This window comes from Agelaius phoeniceus, chromosome 29, assembly GCF_051311805.1.
Source record: "Agelaius phoeniceus isolate bAgePho1 chromosome 29, bAgePho1.hap1, whole genome shotgun sequence".
NCBI classification, from domain to species: Eukaryota; Metazoa; Chordata; class Aves; order Passeriformes; family Icteridae; genus Agelaius; species Agelaius phoeniceus.
Window position 1 is genome coordinate 713649 of NC_135293.1, and position 21930 is coordinate 735578.

Sequence of the window (21930 nt, forward strand, 5' to 3'; positions counted from 1 at the left end):
CGGCCGGGCCGTGATCCGTGCTCTGATTGGCTGCTGCGGGACCGCGCCGCGTTCTGATTGGCTGCGGTCGGACCGCGCCGCGTTCTGATTGGTCCCGCGCGGAGCCGGGGGCGGTTTGAGCGGCAGCGCCCGGCGCGGCGGCGGCTCCCGGTCCGGCACGATGGTGAGCGGGGCACCAGGAACGGGGGGGAACGGGGAGCCGGGCTCGGGAGGAGGCTGGAGCGGACGGGAGGGCCTGGATCATCTCTTCCCCGCCGCCCGGGATGGCGTGCCCGGTGCCCCGCTCGGTGCTCGGGTCGGTGCCCCGGCCGATGTCCCGTTGCCGGTCGGTGCTGAGGCCTTTCTCCTCTCTTCCCTCCGCAGCTGCCCCTGTCCTTGCTGAAGACGGCGCAGAACCACCCCATGGTGAGTACGGGCCGCGCGGCCCAGCCCCGCTCCCCTCTCCGGTACCGCGCGGGTGGCACCGGGCACGTCCCGGTACCGGCGCCCCGTGACCGCCGTTCTCTCGCAGCTGGTGGAGCTGAAGAACGGGGAGACGTACAACGGGCACCTGGTGAGCTGCGACAACTGGATGAACATCAACCTGCGGGAGGTTATCTGCACATCACGGGTAAGGCTGGAGCACCGGCACCGGTACCGGGCAGGGCTCGCCCAGGCAGGGTCCGCGGGGAGCACCGGGGGCAGACAGGACTGGCACCCCCGATCTGTCCCCAAAGGTTCCCCAGCTCTGTCCCCGCAGCCAGGCTGGCTCTGCTGTATTCACATCGCTCCTATGGAGGGGTGACCTCTGCCTGAGATGCAGATTTAATGTAGTTATTAATAATGCCCATTTAATTATTGATAGTGCCCATAACGAAGGAGCAGCCTTGTGTAGGTGTCCCCTCTCTGCACATCACAGGATGAGGAGTGGGGGGCCATGTGCTGTGATGCTGATCCGGGTTTCCCAAAAACCAGAGCCTTTACCTGTCCCAGGCAGCCTCAAACACCACAATCTCTTTTATTCCCTCCAATCTCTTTTATTGCCTCCAATCTCTTTTATTCCCTCTCCACATCCAGCTGAGTTCACCCACTGAGATGAAGGGCACCTTTGGAAGGTCTGTGAGCTTTGCCCTTGGCCAGAGCTGCTCCAGGAGATTGGGATCTGTGTTTTGGGCTTTGACCCCCGCCAGAAGTGTCCGGTGTGGTCCCTGTGGGCAGCGCAGATGGGTGGAAGCCCAGCTGCTGTTGTGCTTTCCCAGCCCTGGAATGGCAGGGAGAGGCTGCCAGGGATCCTCGTTCTCCCAAAAGTCCCCTGCAAACCCCCCCAGTTCCCGCTGTCTCCGGGACAGGAGTGTGGAGTGGTGTTGCTGGGGCACACCAGTGTGACGGGGGAGACACCCTGAGCGAGGTTTGCAGGGAATTTTGGGGTGGAATTTAGGAATTTGTGGCTGGGTCTTGGGTGACGGTGGGACAAGGAACCGCTGTTCAATTTAGTGGGAGGGGGACTCAGAGGAGGTGACAGCACAGTCAGGAGGACACAGGTGATGATTCCCTTCTCCTTGGAAATTTGCTTCCAAAGGCTCAGTGCTCTGCCTGGGAAGAGCAGCAGCTCAGGTTTTATTGGGAGGGATCATCCAGAAGGATGTGGAGATGTTGGAGCAAGTCCGGGATGAGCAGAGAGGGATGGAGCAGCTCTCCAGTGGGAAAAGGGAACTGGAGAAGCTTTGCAGTCACCTCAAAGGGCTGAAAGGGCTGACAAAGGCTGAAAGGGCTGACAAAAACATGGAGAGAAACTCTGGGCAGGGGATGGAATGGCAGGACACAGGGGGAGGGCAGGGTCGGGTGGGATTTTGGGAGGGAATTCCTCCCTGTGAAAGTGGTGGAGGTTTGGGATGAGATTCCCAGAGCAGCTGTGGGATTGTGCAGATTGTGTCCCCATCCCTTGGACACAACCCAGCGTTGTCCAGGGCCGGGCTGGACAGGGCTTGGAGCCACCCGAGACAGTGGGAGGTGTGGAACTGGGACCACCTTTGGTTCCCAACCCAAACCACTCCGCGATTCCACCACCCTGTGACCCCGGCACGCAGGGGGAGCAGCCTCATCTGCCTCCAAACACCCCCAAACCCCGGCTGGGGACGGAATCTGCTGGTGGCACTGGTGGCCCTGGCCGCTAGATGGCACGGGACAACGAGCCGGGAGCCTCTTGTTTACCCGGGGCAGCCCGGAACGAGGAAGGAGCCGGGAGCTCCATCCCTTCCTGCATCCGAGCCAAGGAGCAGCCGGGCACATCCCAGGCAGGGCGGGGTTTGCCGGTTCTGTCTCTTGGAAGGGAATTTTGTTGCTCCTCTGCCTCGTCCCGGGCTTGCCCGTGCAGGCAGAGCTGCCCCAAATGGTAATAATAATAATAATGGTGATGAGAGGAGCTGCTGTGTTGGGGAAGATGGAACAGGAAAGCCTTATAAATGTGATTGTCTGGCAAAAGATTTGGAGAATATGGAAACTGTAAGCGAGATTGAAGTGAAAGCAAGCTTTGAGATCCCTCAGTTACTGAACAACAGGAAAACAATGGTGTGGCTGCTGAAGGTGATCCCCTTTTGATGGAACACCACCCTCTGCTTGCAGACAGGCCCAAGGGGCAGAGCAGACCCTGCCAGCTTGGCAGAAGGGGCCCAAAGAGGAGTTTGTAGGGTTTAAAATGTGACCCAGTGTGGTAATGTACCATACAGGCTGTATGGAAATGCTATAGGATTTGTGCATTGTACTAGATTGGTCAGTGAGAATTAGAATATTCAGCACAGAAGAAGATTTATGGTATTGGAACGGGAACCTCGCTCTCTTCGCTCTCTTGCCTTTTACTCTCTTAGCCCCTTTTACTCTCTTAGCCCCTTTTACTCTCTTAGCTCCTTTTACTCTCTCACCCTCCCATCCTCTCTCCCCTCTCTCCTCTCAGTCCTGCTCCAGCTGTGCCTGGCAGCTCCCAGCAGGGCCCTGCACCCAGGCCCTTTGCAATAAATGCCATTTCCTCCACCTGGCTGCAGAGATCTCTGCCCTGCGTCCGTGCTGCCCCCGATGCTCCGGCTCTGCCGCATCCCCAGGGAGCAGCACGGGGCGTGCTGGCTGCACCTCCCCTCCTGGGACACTGCTGCACATGGGGAGCGCTGGGCTGGAGCCACCCCAGCTGCAGCCAGGCCCTGCTGGAGCCGGCTCCCAGCCCTCCTCCCACTGACATCATGGCCAGAGAGTTGTTGTTCAGCCCTGGGTTCTCATTCCTGCAGCCCTGAGTTGTTGTTCAGCCCTGGGTTCTCATTCCTGCAGCCCTGAGTTGTTGTTCAGCCCTGGGTTCTTGTTCCTACAGCCACTCGCTGAAACCCTGCTGGGTTGAGCCCATGGTATCCCAGGAAAACCCTGAAACTGCCTGAAAACAACACAGGGAGGTGGCTGCTCCAAAACTGGGCACCTGAAGATTTTTATTTAAAAAAAAAAAAAAAGATATATTTATTTATATAATGAATATATAGTAACCCATTGGGTTGAGTCCTAGGGAAGGCCATGGTATCCCAGGAAAACCCTGAAACTGCCTGAAAGAAACACAGGGAGGTGGCTGCTCCAAAACTGGGCAGCTGAAGATTTTTATTTTTTATTTAAATAAATATATATAAATATATGTATTTTTATATAATAAATATATAATAACCCATTGGGTTGAGTCTTAGGAAAGCCCACGTTTTCCTAGGAAAATCCTGAAACTGCCTGAAAGCAACACAGGGAAGTGGCTGCTCCAAAACTGGGCACCTGAAGATTTTCATTTTTATTTTAAAAAAAAAAAAAAAAATATATATATATATATAATAACCCATTGGGTTGAGTCCTAAGGAAGGCCATGTTTTCCCAGGAAAATCCTGAAGCTGCCTGAAAGCAACACAGGGAAGTGACTGCTCCAAAACTGAGCACCTGGAGATTTTAATTTTTATTTTTTTATGCACAAATATATAAAGTGCGAGTCCCTCATTTCCCTCAGCTGCTCTGGAGGCTCCCATCCCACAGCCAGCTGGCTCCAGAGCTGCCTCTCTGCTCCCTCCACACCCCAGAGGAGCGAAGGAGTGGGGTGGCTCCCAGCTGGACAGGAATCCTGGCCACAGCTGCGTTTCTCTTACCAGAATTGGTTTTTCAGCACCATTTTAACTCCTGCCTCTGGTTCCACTTTCAATTCCCCTCTGGTGTGGGAAGGGAAGAAAGGCCTGGTTCCCTCCCCCCTCTTCTTCTGACGTTTTCTGCCCCCGTTTGAGGAACAAATTGAAGTTACAGTTGTCTGTGGGGCTCTGTGTTTTGGGGAGTTAAAGGCCCCGTTTTTCACAGCTGGTTACAGATAATGCTCCCAGCAACGACTGCTGCAGCTCTCGCCCCCTCCAGAAACGCTCAAAATCCCTAAAAGTGACCCAAAATCAGCAGGTTTCGCTTGTGGTGACAAGTTCAAAATCCCTAAAAGTGACCCAAAAGCAGCAGGTTTCGCTTGTGGTGATGAGTTCAAAATCCCTAAAAGTGACCCCAAAGCAGCAGGTTTTGCTCATGGTGACAAATTCAAAATCCCTAAAAGTGACCCAAAATCAGCAGGTTTTGCTTGTGGTGACAAGTTCAAAATCCCTAAAAGTGACCCAAAAGCAGCAGGTTTTGCTTGTGGTGACAAGTTCAAAATCCCTAAAAGTGATCCCAAAGCAGCAGGTTTTCCTTCTGGTGACAAGTGCAAAATCCCTAAAAATGACCCAAAATCAGCAGGTTTTGCTTGTGACCTGACATGCTGCTCCCCAACAGGATGGGGACGAAAAAATCCCCAAAAGTGACCCAAAAGCAGCAGGTTTCGCTTGTGGTGACAAGTTCAAAATCCCTAAAAGTGACCCAAAAGCAGCAGGTTTTGCTCGCGGCCTCAGGTTTTGCTCGCCAGATGGGACAGGAACAACTTCAAAATCCCTAAAAACGACCCAAAAGCAGCAGAAATCAGCAGATTTTGCTCATGTTGCTCCCTAACAGGACAGGGATGTGTTCAAAATCCCCAAAAGCAGCAGATTTTGCTCATGGTGACAAATTCAAAATCCCCAAAAGCAGCGGGTTTTGCTCGCGGCCTCAGGTTTTGCTCGCGGCCTCACGTTTTGCTCGCCAGACGGGACAGGAACAACTTCAAAATCCCTAAAAGTGACCCAAAAGCAGCAGAAATCATCAGATTTTGCTCATGTTGCTCCCTAACAGGACAGGGACGTGTTAAAAATCCCCAAAAGCAGCAGATTTTGCTCGTGGTGACAAATTCAAAATCCCCAAAAGCAGCAGGTATTGCTCGCGGCCTCACATTTTGCTCCCCACATGGGACAGGAACAACTTCAAAATCCCTGAAAACGACCCAAAAGCCGCAGTTTTTTCCCTCCTGTTTCTGCCCACCAGGACGGGGACAAGTTCTGGAGGATGCCCGAGTGCTACATCCGCGGCAGCACCATCAAATACCTGCGGATCCCCGATGAAATCATCGACATGGTCAAGGAGGAGGTGGTGTCCAAGGGCAGAGGCCGTGGGGGGATGCAGCAGCAGAAGCAGCAGAAGGGCCGTGGCGTTGGAGGGGCTGGGCGAGGTAAAAATCTGAATTTTTTTGGGGTTTGGAGGGGCTGAACGAGGTAAAAATCTGAATTTTTCTTTTGGGGTTGGAAGAGCTGGATGAGGTAAAAATCTGAATTTTTCTTTTGGGGTTGGAGGAGATGGACGAGGCAAAAATCTGAATTTTTTGGGGGGATTGGAGGAGATGGATGAGGTAAAAATCTGATTTTTCTTTTGGGGTTGGAGGAGATGGACGAGGTAAAAATCTGAATTTTTTGGGGGGGTTGGGGGAGCTGGATGAGGTAAAAATCTGATTTTTTCTTTTGGGGTTGGAGGAGCTGGATGAGGTAAAATCTGATTTTTTTGGAGTTGAAAGAGCTGAATGAGGTAAAAATCTAATTTTTTTGGGGGGGTTGGAGGAACTGGACGAGGTAAAAATCTGATTTTTTGGGGGGGTTGAACAAGGTAAAAATCTGATTTTTTTTTTCCCCCTCATCTTGAAGAGGGCAGAATGGGATCCTGCCTTTCTAATTTCCCCTGTTGTGCAAGGAGCAGCTCCTGGAGCTCTGTTTCAGAGCCAGGGCCGAGTCTGGGAGAAGCTGGAGCAGCTCCTGAGCTCAGGATCCAGTCGAGCAGGCGGCCCCTGCCAAGGAACGGGGAGGATTCGTGCCAGGGATGGGCCTCCCTCCCTCCTTCCTGGGGCTGGGCAGGAGCTGTGGAGAGCCTGAGCTGTTCCAGCTCCTCCTGGCTCCTCCAGGAGCGCGGCCCTGCAGAAATGCGGCTCAGCAAGGCCCAGGGGGAAAACAGAAAAAAAGGCAAAAAAAGGCGGTTCCGGGTGAAAATAGTGAAAATAAACCGGGCTCTGCTCGTGGCAGTGAGGGGGAAAAAAATCATCTTCTCCCCCTTTAAAATGGGGGTTTGGATTTCCTGATTTGTTAATGTATTTATATTTAAAAAAGAAAAGAAAAAAAAGAAGAAGACAAAACTTTGTGAGGGTTTGAGCTGCTCCTGGCAGATGAATAATTCAATAATTCACGTTCCTGATAAAGGGCAGGTTGCCACTTCAGAGGAAATAGGTCACCCAAACAACCCTTCCCATTTCAGGGCTGAGGTGATCCCAGGGCACTCCAGCTGGGCATTTGCTGCTCCTTGTCCCCAAATTATCCCCCTGGAAGCCTGGGAGCTGTTCCTGGGCTCTCCCCTTGTGCCAGGAATCCTGTGCCAGGATCCTGCCCAGTGATCTTTCCAAATCTTTCCCTTTATTTATTCTATTTATTTATATGCTTATAATCATTATAAATTAAATAAATATATTTATTTAAATATATTTATTTAAATATATTTGATTATATATTTAGATAAATAAATACAATATATAAAATATATAAATATTATAAATATATATAAATATATATATAATAAATGAATATATTAAAATAATATATATTTATATTTGTTTATGTATTTAAATATATAAATATAATATATACATATACATAAATATAATATATAAATATACATAAATATAAGACATAAATATATATAAATATAGTGAATAAATATATACAGTTCCCCTCCTTGCCTTGCCTTGGCACAGCAGTTTTTTAGGATTTTTTTGGGGGGGATAAACACCAAAACCCTGCTGTTTTCCCTGCTGTGGCAGTGTCTACCTGCCACATATTTCCAAATATTTCCCTTTATTTATTATATTTATCTATGTATTTATATTTATAAAAATAAGATTATATAAATATATTTGTTTATATATTTATATTTATCACCAATATTTATATTTATATAGATGTATTCATACATTTATATTTATTTATTACAGAGGTTCCTCTCCTTGCCTTTGCCTTGGCACAGCAGTTTTTTAGGATTTTTTTGGGGGGATAAACACCAAAACCTCGCTGTTTTTCCTGCCTTGGCACAGCAGTTTTTTAGGATTTTTTTGGGGGGGGGATAAACACCAAAACCTCGCTGTTTTCCCCGCTGTGGCAGTGCCCACCTGGTGGGGAGCTCCAAGGTGCAGCTCCTGCTGCTGTTTCCATGGGCAGCCTCAATTTGCTGATGGAATATTTTCAAGGGAAGCTTCAGCATTTGCTAATTAGCTCAAAGGTTTGGCTCCCATTACCGAGACTTGAAGGGAGGAGGGGAAAAAAAAAATAAAACAAATAAAAAAAAAATGAAGGCAGGACAATTTTGTTGGGAGGCCACGGGGCAGGAGGGAAGCTGTAATTGTGCTCACAGTTGAAAGGATTATTGTTTCTGACACTCCTAATCCTCCTCCTTTGACTTCTTGCTTGCCAGACTCACAAGTCCCCAGCCTTTGCTCCAGGAGGAGCATCCCCAGCACTGCAGGCTTGGGAATCATTTAATAATTTATGTTTTGGGCACGTCCCCTCCTCTAGAGAAGCTCGGATTGGGTCTCCTTTGGGCTCTGCCTTTGTGGGGCAGGGTGCATCCAATCCCTTTTATCCCCAGGATGGGATTTTGGGGGATGAATCTCAGGGCTGGGCTCGGCAGCTCCTGGTTTTGGGGCTGGGGATTTCAGTGCAGCCCCCAAAGCAGCCCCTGCTGTCCTGCGCGCTCTCAGAACCAGGGATTGCTCTGCCCGGGCCTTGCGTTGCCCTCACAGCTCTCAGGGGACGCTTCCCAACCTGGGTTTTGCATTTGCTGCTTCCCTGGTTCCATTTTTTGGGGGAAGAAACCGGAGTTTAGCACGCGATCAGCATTAACCACGGGACGGACACGCAGGGAGGTGCTGCTGAGGCAGGGGAGGATTTGTGCACCTCCCAAACAAGGATTTATGCACCTCCTAAACGAGGATTTGTGCACCTCCTAAACAAGGATTTATGCACCTCCCAAACAAGGATTGATGCACCTCCCAAACAAGGATTTATGCACCTCCTAAACAAGGATTTATGCACCTCCCAAACAAGGATTTGTGCACCTCCCAAACAAGGATTTGTGCACCTCCCAAACAAAGGTCTGGGGCTGCAAAAGGAGAAGTCAAAGAGGCGCATTTCTGCTTCTGGGACTCCAAAACGAGCAAGTTTTCGGGGTGCAAGGCGGGTGAGCGAGGCCGTGGGGCGCTGCTGGCTCCCAGGGTGCTGTCACCTGTCCCTCTCTGCTCCCCAGGTGTGTTCGGCGGCCGTGGCCGAGGAATTCCAGGCAGCGGAAGAGGCCAGCAGGAGAAGAAGCCGGGCAGGCAATCAGCCAAGCAGTGAGGGCCAGGGACACTCCGGGTTTTGTCACCTCAGGGCTGCCACGTGTCCAGGAACGTTCCCTTTCCCACTCCTCCGTCAGAACCAGAGCCCAAACCATGCTCCTGTGGAAGCCCCTCACGTGGAGTTTTCCCTCCTTGTAGTCAGTAAATCATTGGAAATATTTTTTAAAAATTCATGGTTAAGGAGCGAGGTTCTGCCTTCTCCTGAGAGTGAGTTTTTTTCAGGCTTACCAGGTTTAATTTAAAATATTTTCCCGTTCAGAGGTACCAGTACGAAGGCAAACACTTTCTGGATTGCTTGGATTTTTTTTTTTTTTTAATTTTTTTTTTTTAAATACTTGAAACTTGGGAAACTTGTTTTGTTTGTAACAGATGTGTTTTGGTTTAAAAACACTGAACTTGAGGATGTTGAGTTTGTAATGAATAGTCCTAAAGGTTTGGGGTTTTTTTAAACCAACAAACTTTCAAGCTTTGCTTTTCTTCTCCTGGCCAGTGAGTTCTGTTTCTCCAGTGGCTCAAAGGAGGGATGAACATTGGCCTCCAAGGCTTGTTCCCAAGAGAGCTTTGTGACAAATGAGCATTTCCCAATTAGTTCATCGCTAATTTGACTTCAGATTGGAAGTTTCCTTCAAAGGAACAGGGTTTTTTTTTCTCTGTGGTTTTTGCTGGGTTTTTTTGGGGTTTTTTTTTTTGCATGAGGCTGATGCACCCCTTATTCTTCATGGGGGATTTAAATTTAATTTTCGAAACATCAACTTGATGTTGATTTACACGGATTCGATTTTGAAAACTCTCTCCCTTCTGCTGTGACACCAAGTCCTGAGCTCTCAGGATATTTCTCAGCCTAATTTCTCCCATTGGTGGCTGGTGATTGACCTCGCTGGCTGTACCTGTCACTTCCTCCCCCAGCCACCAATTACCCTCCCTTGGGGACAGCGTGTGAACGTGTCCCTCCTGCAGCCTCAGAAAACTCCTGGGAATTCCCAGGGCAGGTTACTCCAGTCTTCCATCCCACACACCCTCAGAACATCCTGGCTGGCCCCAGCTGAGCACACGGTGGGGAAGGAACAGCTCTGGGTGTGCCTCAAACCCCCCCCGGATGGATGAAACAGCTGAATTTTGGGGGGGGGGGGAAAACTGCTATTGTGACGTGTTTTGAGCAGGTTTGGAGTTTGTACGACTGGTTCTCATACTGGAGGCTCTGCCATCGCCGCTGTACTGAAAAGGAGTGAAGAACTTGCTTTTATAGACTTATTTTTTTAATGTTTGTAGAACTGGGCACAGTGGTGAGTGAGAATAAAATCTCCAGCCTCTCGCAGCCGCCTCGCTCTGTGTGTCTGTGATGCTGCCCGGGCCCTGAACCCTTCCCTGAGCCCTGGAGTCGGGGATAAATCCCCAAATATTCCATTTCCAACAGCAGCCACGCGTTCCTCGTGGAGCTGTTCCTCAGTGAGGCCGTGAGCAGCGCTCCGTGCTCATCCCAGGGAGCCAATTCCAGGGGAGATGGGGTGATGCGTCCTCCCTGCTGGAAAACTCCTGTGGCATTTTAACAAAGCCCAGGTTGTGTCAGACTTTCCCTTCCCAACCTGCTCCCTCCCTCTGGATCCCTCCAGCCACAGAGACTCCGTGTGCTGTGGCTTCCCTGCTGGAAAGGGAAACGGCTCCAGCCCTGCTGGGATTTGAGGGCTTTTCTGGCAGGAGAAATCCTCGCTGCAACAATGGGACCTTTGGCTCCAGCTCGGGGTAGAGTCCTCCAAGTGCTCCTTATCTCCCGGCCAAGCTCTGAGGTCAGGTGATGGAGCTCATTAAGTTCTGCATTTGTTTAATTACCCCACTTTAGCAGCATTCCCTGCCTGCTTCCCCCCTTTTCCTTTTTCCACCTCTGCCAGGGATATTTTTGTCCCCCCACAAAGGGCAGATGGCTCTGTGGAAGGGCATCCATCGCTTCGGGCTTTTCTGCCCCAAAAACGAAACTCTGGGGCTGTCACTGCCCCGTGGCAGCGCAGGGAGGCTGAAAAAAACCAACAACAACAAAAAAATGAAACAAAACAGGGAGGAGCGAGATAAAAGCAACAAGCAGAGAGGACGAGGAGGAGGAGGAAGAAAAGTCTGAGCCTGGCTGCGGGCGTGGGTGGGTGCAGAGCCTGGCAGGGCCAGCGTGTCCCCACGGAAAGACCCAGCAAAGGCCACCCTGGAAACCCTTCCCGGGATATTTTGGGGCCGGCGGGGCTGGTGGCAGCGCTGGGTTCGTGTCTCCGGCTGCCCCACGGTGACTCAGAGCTCCTGAGCCCTGCGAGGAGGCAGCACAGGAATAGTTACACACCAGCGACGCGGAGGGAGTGGCTGCCGAAATATTTCAGGGCTGTGCTAAGCAACTAAAAATACACGTCAAACCCTCCTCCTCCTCCTCCTTTTTCCTTTTTAAATCTGTTTTCTTTCTCTCTTTCTTTCTGTTTTTTTTTTTTTCTTTTCTTTTCTTGCTGTTTTTTTTTTTTTTTAATTCTTGTTTTTGATTGTCGGAGGCCCCTGGGGGTTCCTCGGGGACAGGGCAGGTTTGGGGACAGGCGGTGGTGGCAGCTGTGACTTCTTGTTTTCCCGGCTCGGTTCCTCTCTGCCTGCCCGTGGCAATGAGTAAGAGGCAGCTTCCACTGCGTGCCCAGAGCCTGCCGTGCCAGTCCTGGGGTGCAAACCCAGCTTGTTCCCTTTTCCAGGGGGAGCTTGGCATCCCTGGGAGCCCGCGGGCACCGCTCAGTGCCCGGAGCTGCTGACCACAGCTGGACCAGGCACCCCTGGTGTCCCGGAGCTGGTGGCACACAGGGAACGGTGCTGGTGGCACTGTTGGAGCCACGGTGGGGACAGCAGGAGCGTGAGGATGCTCTGGTGGCCATGGCCGTGCTCCAGGCTCATCCCAGGTCCTGCTCCGGGGTGAATCCAGCCTGGCTGGCAGGTGGCAGGACACCGAGGGCCCCGAGGGAACAGCAGCTGTGGCCACCCCGCCGTGGGGACGGCGGCCCTGCCACCAGCTCGGGCCCTGCCCGCGGCTCTGCAGGCGGAAGGGGTCACAGCTTCACGCCCCTCATTAAACGCTCATTAGGGAAATTAAGCCGCTGGCATCGCGTTCTCGCTCCGGGGACAGGGGACACGCGGGATGAGCAGCGGTGGTGGCAGAGGGGGGACACGGCAGGACGAGCCCCGGCTGCCGCTGCCCTGGCGGGGCTGTGCCGGTGGGGCCCGGCCGGTTCGTGCCTCCCGTCCCCGGCCACCGGGAGGGCCCGGGGCCGGCCGGTTCCCCGGTGGAACCGTGAAAGCACCGCCGGCCAAAGCCGGTTCTGCTCGCCCCGCTTTCCGCGGGGTACCCCGGTGCTCCCCAGCCTGGGGACCGCCAGCGGAGCTGGGGACAGGGGCAAGGGGAGGCTTTTACCTCCCTGTCCCTCGCCCGCCGGGTTTGGCCGGCATGGAAAGTCTGAACCTGCCGGGCCGGCCTGGCCGCGCCCCTAATGAGGGGTTTGGGAACGGGAACGGCGGCTTCACCTGCGAGCTGCTGGGAGCCGCCGGGACACCGGGCCTGGCACCGCCACCGGCTCGGGACAGCGGGGACAGCGGGGCACACCGAGCCGTGTCCGCCCTGCTCTCTCCCTGCTGAGATTTAATAAACTGCGTTGATTCGGGCTTTAATTAACAGCAGCTGTTGGCCGGGGGTGGGGAGGGGAGATCGCAGTCGTTCTCTCAGTTGTGCCTCAGTTTCCCCAGCGCCAGCACCGCGGGTGCCGGCCCCGAGCGCTGCCCCACGTCTGTCCTGGGTGTCCCCCGTGTCCCCACACACCGTCCCCGCCGCCTGCGGGCAGCACGGACGCACCGGGGCGGGAGCTCCTGGCACCGGGAGAAGCGGGGGGCCCGCGGTGTCCCCCGAGTCCCCCCACGCCCGCGGCGCTGACGCCGCTGATTTATCGCTCTCGTTAGCGCAGCCCGGGGAGCATCTGGCCGCAATTAGCGCCGGCTCGGCGTCACCCGCCCCGGTGTCCCGGGGCCCCGCGTGTGCCCGGGCTCTCGGCGGCGCGGGGGCCGCATCCTGGGGGGGGGGGGGGGTTATCGGCGGCCACCGGCGCTGCCTCCCCCCGCGCCGGTGACGTCAAGCGCTGACGCCGATCCGCCCCCTCAGCCGCCCGCGGGCTTGGCCGGCCGTGACGTCCGCCACCGCCACCGCCACCGCCGTTAACTCCTTCCCCGGTGCCGCCCGCACCGGGCTCGTGGTGCCCCTGGCTGATGGTGTAACCCCCCCCCGCCCCGCTCCCCGGTGAACCGCGGCTGGCCGGAGGGAGCGGCTGTTCCCTGGGTAACCCCCGGTGCCACCGGGGCGCGGCGGTGACACGGGAGGTGCGGGGACATGCAGGAGCGGTACAGGGCACGCAAACCCTGCTGTGCCAGCGGCCTGTCCCGGGCTGACCCACACGGGCGGTGGCCTGGCTGTCCCCCGGCGTTCCCGTGATGTCCCGTGGCGTGCCTGGCCCGGTGTGTTCATTTATTTATTTGTTGTACCCATTTTACAGCCAGGGTCCGGCTCGGTGCCAGTGTCCGGTGCTGGTGCCCAGTGCCCGGTACCAGTGCCTGAGCCAGTGCCCAGTGCCCATGCCAGGGACAGTTCTGGTGCCGGTACCGGGAGCCCAGTGCCAGGTGGCCGGTTCCTGTGCCCTGTGCCCAGTCCCAGTTCCCACTAGCCAATTCCCATGCCCGATTCCCATTCCTATTCTCAGTGCCCCGTTCCCGTGCCCTCTTCCCGGTGCCCTGTGCCGTTCCCGTGCCCGGTTCCCAGTGCCCTGTCGCGTTCCTGGTGCCCTGTCCCGTTCCCGGTGCCAGTTCTCGGTGCCCTGTCCCGTTCCCGTTCCCGGTTCCCGCCCCTCCCTTTGTGCCCATCAGCCCCGGCGGGGCGCGCGCCTCGGGGCCACGTGACCGCCCCTCCCCCGCGCTGACGTCATCCCAGGGCCCCGCGCGCTGTTGTCCCGTTTACCCGCCGGTCGCCGCGGCGACGGGGCCGGGGCGGGACCGGGCCGGGGCGGGGCGCCGCCTCCGCGGGGACGAGGCCGCGCCCCGTATGCAAACGAGGGCGCCCGAGGACGTCATCTGCAGCCAATGGGGACTCGACGCGGTGAGGTCACCGCGGCGGTGCCGCCTATTTAACGCGGCGCGGGGCGCGCGGCGGCGGCAGAGCCGTGTGCGCGCGCGCAGGAGCGGGGCCGCGGCCGGTGCGCACCGGGCGCCTCCCCCCCCGCCCTCCCCGCCCCGCGCTCGCCCCGGTCCTCCCCCCGCCCCGGCGCCGTTTCCCCCGCAGCCGGGCGGGGGAGGAGGATGGAAACACCCTTCTACCATGATGATGTGTTGAGCGGCCTCGGCAGCGGCTTCGCTCCGTCCTCCGGCAGCAACGGGCTCCTCCTGCCTTTCCCCGGCGGCAGCATGATGAAGAAGGACGCGCTCGGGATGGCCTTACCGGAACAGGTGGCGGCGGCGCTGAAAGCCCCCGGCGCGGCCAGCGGCGAGGCGGCGGGGCTGCTGGGCTCGGCCGAGCTGGGGCTGCTCAAGCTGGCGTCCCCGGAGCTGGAGCGGCTCATCATCCAGTCCAACGGGCTGGTCACCACCACCCCGACCAGCGGCCAGTTCCTCTACCCCAAAGCGGCCGCCTCCGAGGAGCAGGAGTTCGCCGAGGGTTTCGTCAAGGCGCTGGAGGACTTGCACAAGCAGAACCAGCTGGGCGGCGGCGCGGCGGGGAGCGGCGGCGGCGCGGGCGGCGGCGGCGGGGGAGGAAGCGGCGGCGCGGGCGAGCTGCCCGCCGCCGGGATGGCCCCGGAGCCGCCGGTCTACGCCAACCTCAGCACCTACCCGGCCGTCAGCTACGCCGCCGACCCCGGCCCGTTCGCGGCGCCGCCGCCGCGGCTGCCTCCGCCGCCGCCCCCGCCGCCGCTAAAGGACGAGCCGCAGATCGTGCCGGAGGTGCCGAGCTTCGGGGAGAGCCCCCCGCTGTCCCCCATCGACATGGACACGCAGGAGCGCATCAAGGCGGAACGGAAGCGGCTGAGGAACCGCATCGCCGCCTCCAAGTGCCGCAAGAGGAAGCTGGAGCGGATCTCCCGGCTGGAGGAGAAGGTGAAGAGCCTCAAGAGCCAGAACACGGAGCTCGCCTCCACCGCCAGCCTGCTCCGCGAGCAGGTCGCCCAGCTCAAGCAGAAGGTGCTCAGCCACGTCAACAGCGGCTGCCAGCTCCTGCCCCAGCACCAGCACCAGGTGCCGGCGTACTGACCCCGGGCGGGCCCCAGCCCGGGCACGGACCGAGGGGTCCCGGGCAAGGACCCGGGGGAGCGCCCGCCCTGCCCCGGCCATGGACCGAGGGGAACGGGGGAAGCGCTCATCTCGCCCCGGGCACGGACCGAGGGGTCCCGGGCACGGACTGAGGGGAGCGGGGGAAGCGCCCGCTCTGACCCGGGCACGGACCGAGGGGTCCCGGGCACGGACCGAGGGGAGCGGGGGAAGCGCCCGCCTTGCCCCGGGCAGGGACTGAGGGGTCCCAGGGGGAGGAAGAAGAGCGATGATCGCCCCCCGCCCGTCTCCCCGGACACGGACCGAGGGGCCTGAGGGGAGGACCGGGACCGGCTCCGGACGGCGGGCACCGAGCACGCCCCGCTCCCCGCGGAGGGAGCGGCCGGGGGGTGTTCCCCGCTGCGCACGGACTGAGAGGGGCCCGGGCCGCCCTCCCCGGGCCCCTCCGCGCCCCACACATTCCAGTGAGGTCCCAGTAAAACCCCGCGACACGGAGAATTGGCCTCTGGCTGTTTGCTGCGCCCGGGAAGGGACGGGAAGGGGCGGCGCGGGCAGGAAGTGGCGCGGCCGGTGCCATCTTGGGCTGGGGGGAACGGCCACCGGGGAGGACCGGGGAGTTCTGGGGGGCGATGGGGACTGGGGAGTGAGACCCCTCCAGGGCCGGCCAAGAGGCTCTGGGATCACTGGAGAGGGTGGAGGGCGAGGGGGTCCGTGGGGCTGTGGTTATTAGGGAGGGGGGCGTTGTGGGGAGGGGGTGGTGAAAGGTTGGGGTGTTGCGGGGGGTGTGGGGTTATTTGGGCTCTCTTGGGGGAATATGGGTGTATTTGGGCTCCCCTGGGGCTGAGGGGTTCCCATGTGTGAGGAGGTGGGCGAGGGGACCCCAGTGCTGCTCCTGGCTGTGGCTCTGCCCTGCCAGACCCTCTCCGTGTTGGGGGGTTCACCACCACCCCCCTGTCCCGGCGCCCGGGGGTCACCCCCATGCACCCAGCGAGGCCGGGCCTCCCCTGCTCCTCCCAGGCTTCGGCGAGCCTCGGGCTTCTCGGCACCGCACAGGCTCCTCCTTGGCGTTCCCCACCTGCGGGGCCCCATCCCGGGGAGAGCCGCACCGGGCCACCGGCCCCGTGTCCCGGGGACGCTGCCGGCGGCAGCTCCAGCCCGTTCCAGCGGCGGGATCGCCCCGCTGCCGAGAGCTGGCAGTGCGGGAGCGTGGGGCGCCTGGGTACCCTGCGCTGGGGGGCTCCCCGGGGACCCCACGTTCAGCCCGGGCCTTGCCGTGGGTGGCTCCCCGGGGACCCTACGTTCAGCCCCGGGCCGTGCCATGGGTGGCTCCCCGGGGATCGTTCAGCCCGGGCCGTGCCGTGGGTGGCTCCCCGGGACGCGGTGCCAGCCGGCTGCGGTTTCCCGGAGGAAGCGCCGTCCCCGCCGCGCGGAAGCGGCGCCGTCCCGGCGCGGTCGAGCTGCGCCCCGGATGTGCCGCTCGCTCCGGAGCGAAGACGGACGGGGCAGCACCTGTCGGCCCCGTGGCCTCAGTGCCCTGTGTCACCAGATCCCCGCGTCCCCAGATCCCCGCATCCTCATGTCCCCAAATCCCGTTGTCCCTGCATCGTGCTGGTCCCTTTGTCCCCACATTCCCGCAGCCCAATGTTCCTGCATCCCGATGCCGCCACTTTCCCAGATCCCTTTGTCCCCAAGTCGCCACATCCCGGTGTCCCCACATGCCCCGATCCCTTTGTGCCCGCTTCCCGGTGTCCGCATGTGTCCGCGGAGATCGCGGCAGGGCTGGCTCCCGGTACCGGGGCCCTTTCCCGGTCCTGCCGTGGGAGGTGGGCGGGGGGGGAGAGCTTGGGGGGGTTCTCCCGGTTCCCGCGGGGTCCCGGCGCTGCGGTGCCGCCCGGTACCGACAGGGGGCGCCCCCGCCTCCCCCGGGGCGGGTAAAGGCGGCGGCACCGGCACCGGCACCGGGCGGGATGGCCCGGGGCGCGCTCCGCCTGCTCTGCTGCGCCGCTGCCCTGCTCGCTGCCGCAGGTACCGGGCACCGGGAGGGTCCGCGGGGTCCCGGGGGCACGTGGGAGAGGCGGCACCGGGGGGCTGGGTGCTTCCCGGTACCGGCGGTGGGTGCGTCTGGGGCCTCCCCCCGCCCGGTTCAGGAATGGGGAGAAGCGTCCGGGCGCTCCGGGGACCTTCGGGGAGGTCACCGCGTGTAGCGGTCTCCGCTGGGGCACTGGGGGGGTTCCGTGTCCCCTCTGGGGCTGGGGTCACCGGGGGGCTGCACGGCCTCCCCGGGAGTGCCGGGCTGGACCGGAGCTCCCTGCCCCTCCCGGAGCACGGGCTGCCAAACCGGCTGCTCCTGGCACGGGTACCTGGCACTGCATCAGCGCTCCCGGGGCACAGGGCTCCCCGGGATCCCGGGCCACCGTGGGCCCTCCCGTTTCCAGCCTGGGCCCCCCGCACCCTCCCTGCACCCGAGGGGCCTCGCTCACCCATCGTGGCACGCACGGGCTCCGTGCCATCCTGGCAGAGGGGCCGGATGGGTGACAGCCCATCCCAGTGGGGCTGGCAGCTGTGGGGACCCCCAGGCACACTGTGCCCCTGGTGCCAGCTCTGCCACGGGGCATTTCTGCCCGGTGTCCCCCTGGGGCCAGTCTGGACTTGCTCCTCCTGCTGTGCAAACAGGATTTGGGCAGATAAGGGGCACTGCCAGCGCTGCCCGGAAAACCTGCTCTGTCTCACGTGGCCACGGGAGAGTCCCTGCCACACCTGGCCCTGGGGGTGCCCAGTGGGTGCCACAAGGGCTGGGTCAGCACGAGTGCCCGTGCCCTGGCACTGCCCTGGCACTGCCCTGGCACTGCCCTGGCACTGCCCGCTGCTGCCACGCTGCTCTGCCTGTCCCCAGCAGTGCCGTGCCCGTGCCACCACAGCTCGGGAAGCTCTTTCTGATTCTGGATTTCTGGGGTTTGATGCTGGCTAAATCCCAGGTTTCTGTGTGACCAAAACCACCTGGGCAATGATCCCTGTGAGGCCGGGAGGTGGGACAGGGGCTGCTGCCCTGCCAGGCTCCTGCCATGTGCCTGCTCAGCAGCTCTGTCCTCCGAGGTCTGGAGCCAGGACGTGGCACTGATTGTGTCCCCACAGTGTCTCAGAGCAGCTCAAGGACAGCCGTGTCACCATCTCTGTCCCCTACAGCCACCAGCCAGGGCTCTCAGAGTGTGAGTCCATCTGGCCCTGATTTGGGAGCAGTCCGTGCAGCTCCATCCAACCAAACCCCAGCACCAGCCCCACCCAGCACCTCGGGATCAAAAACATCTCCATCATCTTCATCCAACCAAAGCCCAGCACCAGCCCCAGCCAGCACCTCGGGATCAACAGCATCTTCAGCATCTCCATCCAACCAAACCCCAGCACCAGCCCCACCCAGCACCTCGGGATCAACAGCATCTTCAGCATCTCCATCCAACCAAACCACAGCACCAACCCCTCCCAGCACCTCGGGATCAAAAACATCTCCATCATCTTCATCCAACCAAACCCCAGCACCAACCCCACCCAGCACCTCGGGGTCAAAAACATCTCCATCATCTTCATCCAGCACCATCACACCAACAACTCCATCCAAGACCTCGAGATCAACACCTCCATCATCTGCATCCAGCACCACCACACCAACACCTCCATCATCTTCACCCAACACCACCACATCAACAACTCCATCTACTACCTTGGGACCAACACCTCCATCATCTTCACCCAACACCACCACACCAACTCCAAACAATATCTCAAAATCAACACCTGAGTCATCTCCATCCAACACCACCACATCAACAACTCCATCCAACACCCCGAGATCAACACCACCTCCATCATCTCCATCCAACACCACCACATCAACAACTCCACGCAATATTTCGGGGTCAACACCTCCATCATCTTCATCCAACACCACCACAGCACCATCTTCAGCCAGGACATCCTCATCCAATGCCACCACGGCACCGACTCCATCCCGCACAAGTGTGTCCAGACCCACAGAGCGTCCATCCAACCCAGCCCCCTCCTCACCCAGCCCCTCTGGGCCTGCCTCTCCCCCCACAGCCACCGTGAGCCTGGGTCCCAACAGCACCAGGGCTGTCACCACCAGCTCCAGAAGGACAGCAGCCACTGGGAGCTCTGGTGAGAGCCAGCCTGGGGGGCACCGGGCAGCTGGGGGGCCTGGGAATGGCCACGGGCCCCCCTGGATCCCCCACTTGGGGCTGCACTCACAGGGGTGCAGGTCCCATGATGAGCCCAGAGCCCCCCTGGCTTCTCCCCTCTCCTTGGGGGGGGTTGTTGAGGGCTCCCCTTTTGTCCCCCAGTGCCAGGGGGGTCAGGAGTTGACACAGGAGCTGGGTGCCAGCTCTGTGATGGGTGGGGTGGTGGCAGGCGGGGTGCCAGGGGGAATAACGGGTGTCAGGGGAAATACCGGGGTGCCAAGGGAAATACCGGGGTGCCAAGGGGAATAACGGGGTGCCCATCTCGCCCCACAGAGCCGCACCCCGCCGAGCTGAGCCCTGGCGTGGTCGCTGTCATCTCCCTGGCCGTGTGCCTGCTGCTGGCGGCGGTGGCCGCGCTGCTGGTGCGGCGGTGCCGGCGCGGGACGCCCCCGTTCCAGCCCCTGGATGAGGTGCCCATGGTGCGTGGGGGGCCCAGGGGGATTTGGGGAGGGGGCAGCGGCTCCGGGCAGCGGGCGCTCACCCCGCTCTCTTTCTCTTCTTCCCCAGAGCAAAGTGACCGAGGGGTCCCCTGCGCCCACCCCCAGCTGACTCCCCCCCGCCGCAGCCCCCGGTGCTCAATAAAGAAGCCGCTCCCTGCCTCTGCTTTCCTGTCTGCCATGTGCTCTGCAGCCTGCCCGGGGAAAGCCCCCGCTCCCGGGGGATGCCCGGGCCGCTTTCGGGGTGTTCCCGGTGCGGCGGGGCGGGTGCCGGGGGCGCGGGGTGTTCCCGGTGCGGCGGGGCGGGTGCCGGGGGCGCGGGGTGTTCCCGGTGCGGCGGGGCCGGTGCCGGGGGCGCGGGGCCCGCGCAGCCCCCCCGGCGAGGTGCGATGGGAGGGAGCGAGCGGCCAGGCACGCACGTCGCCTTCCTTCTGCTCCGCTGCACTCGGCCGGGGCCGCGCTCGCCGCGAGGACCGGGCACCGGTACGGGGCTGCGGGCGGGGCCGGGGGGCTGCGGCCGCCGGGGACCCCCGTGCCGGGCATCGGCAGCGCCGGGGATGGGGATGAGGCCGCTGCCGGTGCTGGCGAATCCCGGGGGGTCGGTGCGGGGGGCTCTGCGGGTGCGCCCCGGTGCTCGGGGGCGGGGGGTGGCAGGTGGCCGGGGTGGGTCATGAACGCGGCATCCGTGGGTTCACGACTTGGCGAGTGCTGCGGGCTGGGGCCACCCCCCCGTGGCCTCAAATCCTTGTCGCTGTCCCCATGCAGCCCACGGGAGCACCGGGAGTGGGGCGGGGGGGCTCCCGAAAGCCGAGGTCGGGGCTGAGGCCGGCCGAGCCCCGGTGGCCATAAATCACGGCGGGGAGGAGCCCGCGCGTCCCGGCCCCGGGGAGGCCCCGGGGTGTCCCCAGCCGCGGGAGGGGGGTCCCCGCCGCTGAGCCCCTCCCGGCCGCGGCTCCCGGAGCTCCCCCCGCAGGGACGGCGATGAGACGGAGCCGGACAGCGCTGCCCTTCCTCGGCGCGGAGGTGAGACCGGCACCGGGGGCCACCGGCGGGGCGAGGGCTGTCCCGGGGGGCGAGGGGTGTCCCCGGTATGGGCGTCCCAGCGCCGGGCCCCCGGCCAGCAATAACCGGGCTGGCGGCGCTGAGCGGGAGTTAATTATCCCCTTAATGGGCGGTTAATTATTATTCACCTCTGCGTAATTGCGCGCCGGCTCCGGGGGTTTTTCCGGCGGGGTCCCGGGGGAAGTCAGGGGGGTCCTCTCCGGTGGCGGCGGGAGCGGGAGGAGGAGGATGAGGAGGGGGGGAGTCCCGGTGGCTCCGTGCGCTGCGGGCGGGGCCGCTCCCGGTGCCCCGGCTGCGCCTTTCCCGGTGCCCCCCCGGCCCAGGTACCACCGGTACCCCCGCCTGCAGCGCCGCACCGTGTCCGGCAGGGGGCGCCGGCGCGCTACCGGCGCTCGGTACCGGCGGGGGGGGCGCGGGGGGCGCTGCCCGGGCGGGACCCTCGGGCCGGGATCAGCAGGGACCCCCCCGGCCCCGGGGCCGCTCCCCCGCCTCTCACCGCTGCTCCGTTTCCCGGCAGCGCTGCCGCGATCCCGCCGAGGCCGCCCCGTCGGGCCCGGGCCCGGGAGCGGCGGTGGGCGCCGTGCGCCGGCGTTTCTCCGGGACCCCGTTGCTGCCGCCGCTCGGCTGCCGGTTGGCGGAGGCGGCCCGCGCCCCCGAGCCCGAGGCTGCCCGGGTGGTTTTCACCATCGAGGAGAGCGGCCCCAGCAGCGGCGATGAGTCCGAGCCCCCCCGGTAAGGGCGGCACGGGGAGCGGGGAGGTGATGCCCCGGTGGCACCGGGAACGGGTCACCGGGCAGGGCACGGCTGGCGGGGGATGCTCCCGGCTTCAGCACCGGCGGCCGGACAGCGGCACCGGGGCAGAGCACCCGGTGGGCTGGGGACAAACTCCTCTGTCACCGACCCCGCTGTGCCAGCCCCGGGGGGCGCATTGTGATCACCGTCTGTCCCTGCCACCCCCAGCACTCCTGTCCCCCACTGTCCCTGTCGCCCCCATCCCCCTTTTGCCCACCCGCCATCCCTGTCCTCACCCTCCTCACCCCCTCGCTGTCCCCATCCCGTGTCCCAGCCAGAGCCACCACAGGGCTGGCCT

The 21930-nt window shown here is 60.7% G+C and overlaps 4 protein-coding genes across 5 annotated transcripts; all 4 read left to right on the top strand.

Annotated features, from left to right (window-relative positions):
* Positions 1-15: 15 nt before the first annotated feature.
* On the top strand, positions 16-10103 carry LSM4 (LSM4 homolog, U6 small nuclear RNA and mRNA degradation associated). The gene is made up of 5 exons (XM_054650080.2): positions 16-163; positions 364-405; positions 512-610; positions 5410-5593; positions 8698-10103. Exons 1-5 carry the CDS (start codon positions 161-163, stop codon positions 8784-8786), a joined length of 417 nt encoding a protein of 138 aa, XP_054506055.1. The 5' UTR covers positions 16-160; the 3' UTR covers positions 8787-10103.
* A 3889-nt stretch (positions 10104-13992) lies between these two features.
* JUND (JunD proto-oncogene, AP-1 transcription factor subunit) lies at positions 13993-15589 on the top strand. Its single transcript, XM_054649945.2, has one exon. The coding sequence runs from the start codon at positions 14129-14131 to the stop codon at positions 15071-15073; it is 945 nt and encodes a 314-aa protein (XP_054505920.1). The 5' UTR covers positions 13993-14128; the 3' UTR covers positions 15074-15589.
* A 1400-nt stretch (positions 15590-16989) lies between these two features.
* On the top strand, positions 16990-19930 carry LOC143696149 (uncharacterized). 2 transcript variants are annotated; one of them, XM_077191526.1, is made up of 4 exons: positions 16990-17116; positions 18275-19261; positions 19615-19760; positions 19849-19930. In XM_077191526.1, the coding sequence occupies exons 1-4, from the start codon at positions 17059-17061 to the stop codon at positions 19888-19890; spliced, it is 1233 nt and encodes a 410-aa protein (XP_077047641.1). In that variant the 5' UTR covers positions 16990-17058; the 3' UTR covers positions 19891-19930. The 2 variants fall into 2 exon arrangements, with proteins under 2 accessions (XP_077047641.1, XP_077047640.1); XM_077191525.1 differs by lacking the exon at positions 16990-17116 and having other exon boundaries at positions 17915-19261.
* A 746-nt stretch (positions 19931-20676) lies between these two features.
* On the top strand, positions 20677-21802 carry LOC143696154 (3',5'-cyclic-AMP phosphodiesterase 4C-like). The gene is made up of 2 exons (XM_077191542.1): positions 20677-20801; positions 21358-21802. The coding sequence occupies exons 1-2, from the start codon at positions 20760-20762 to the stop codon at positions 21574-21576; spliced, it is 261 nt and encodes an 86-aa protein (XP_077047657.1). The 5' UTR covers positions 20677-20759; the 3' UTR covers positions 21577-21802.
* The last annotated feature ends 128 nt before the right edge of the window (positions 21803-21930 follow it).

Bases quoted from the DNA above. Each gene is read 5' to 3' on its own strand.
- LSM4 (XM_054650080.2), top strand. The intron at 611-5,409 runs GTAAGGCTGGAG...TCTGCCCACCAG, and splicing joins AGGTTATCTGCACATCACGG to GACGGGGACAAGTTCTGGAG. The intron at 5,594-8,697 runs GTAAAAATCTGA...TCTGCTCCCCAG, and splicing joins CGTTGGAGGGGCTGGGCGAG to GTGTGTTCGGCGGCCGTGGC.
- JUND (XM_054649945.2), top strand. From the start codon at position 14,129: ATGGAAACACCCTTCTACCATGATGATGTGTTGAGCGGCCTCGGCAGC.
- LOC143696149 (XM_077191525.1), top strand. From the start codon at position 18,154: ATGTGCCTGCTCAGCAGCTCTGTCCTCCGAGGTCTGGAGCCAGGACGT. The intron at 19,262-19,614 runs GTGAGAGCCAGC...CTCGCCCCACAG, and splicing joins AGCAGCCACTGGGAGCTCTG to AGCCGCACCCCGCCGAGCTG. The intron at 19,761-19,848 runs GTGCGTGGGGGG...CTTCTTCCCCAG, and splicing joins CCCTGGATGAGGTGCCCATG to AGCAAAGTGACCGAGGGGTC.
- LOC143696154 (XM_077191542.1), top strand. From the start codon at position 20,760: ATGAGACGGAGCCGGACAGCGCTGCCCTTCCTCGGCGCGGAG. The intron at 20,802-21,357 runs GTGAGACCGGCA...GTTTCCCGGCAG, and splicing joins TGCCCTTCCTCGGCGCGGAG to CGCTGCCGCGATCCCGCCGA.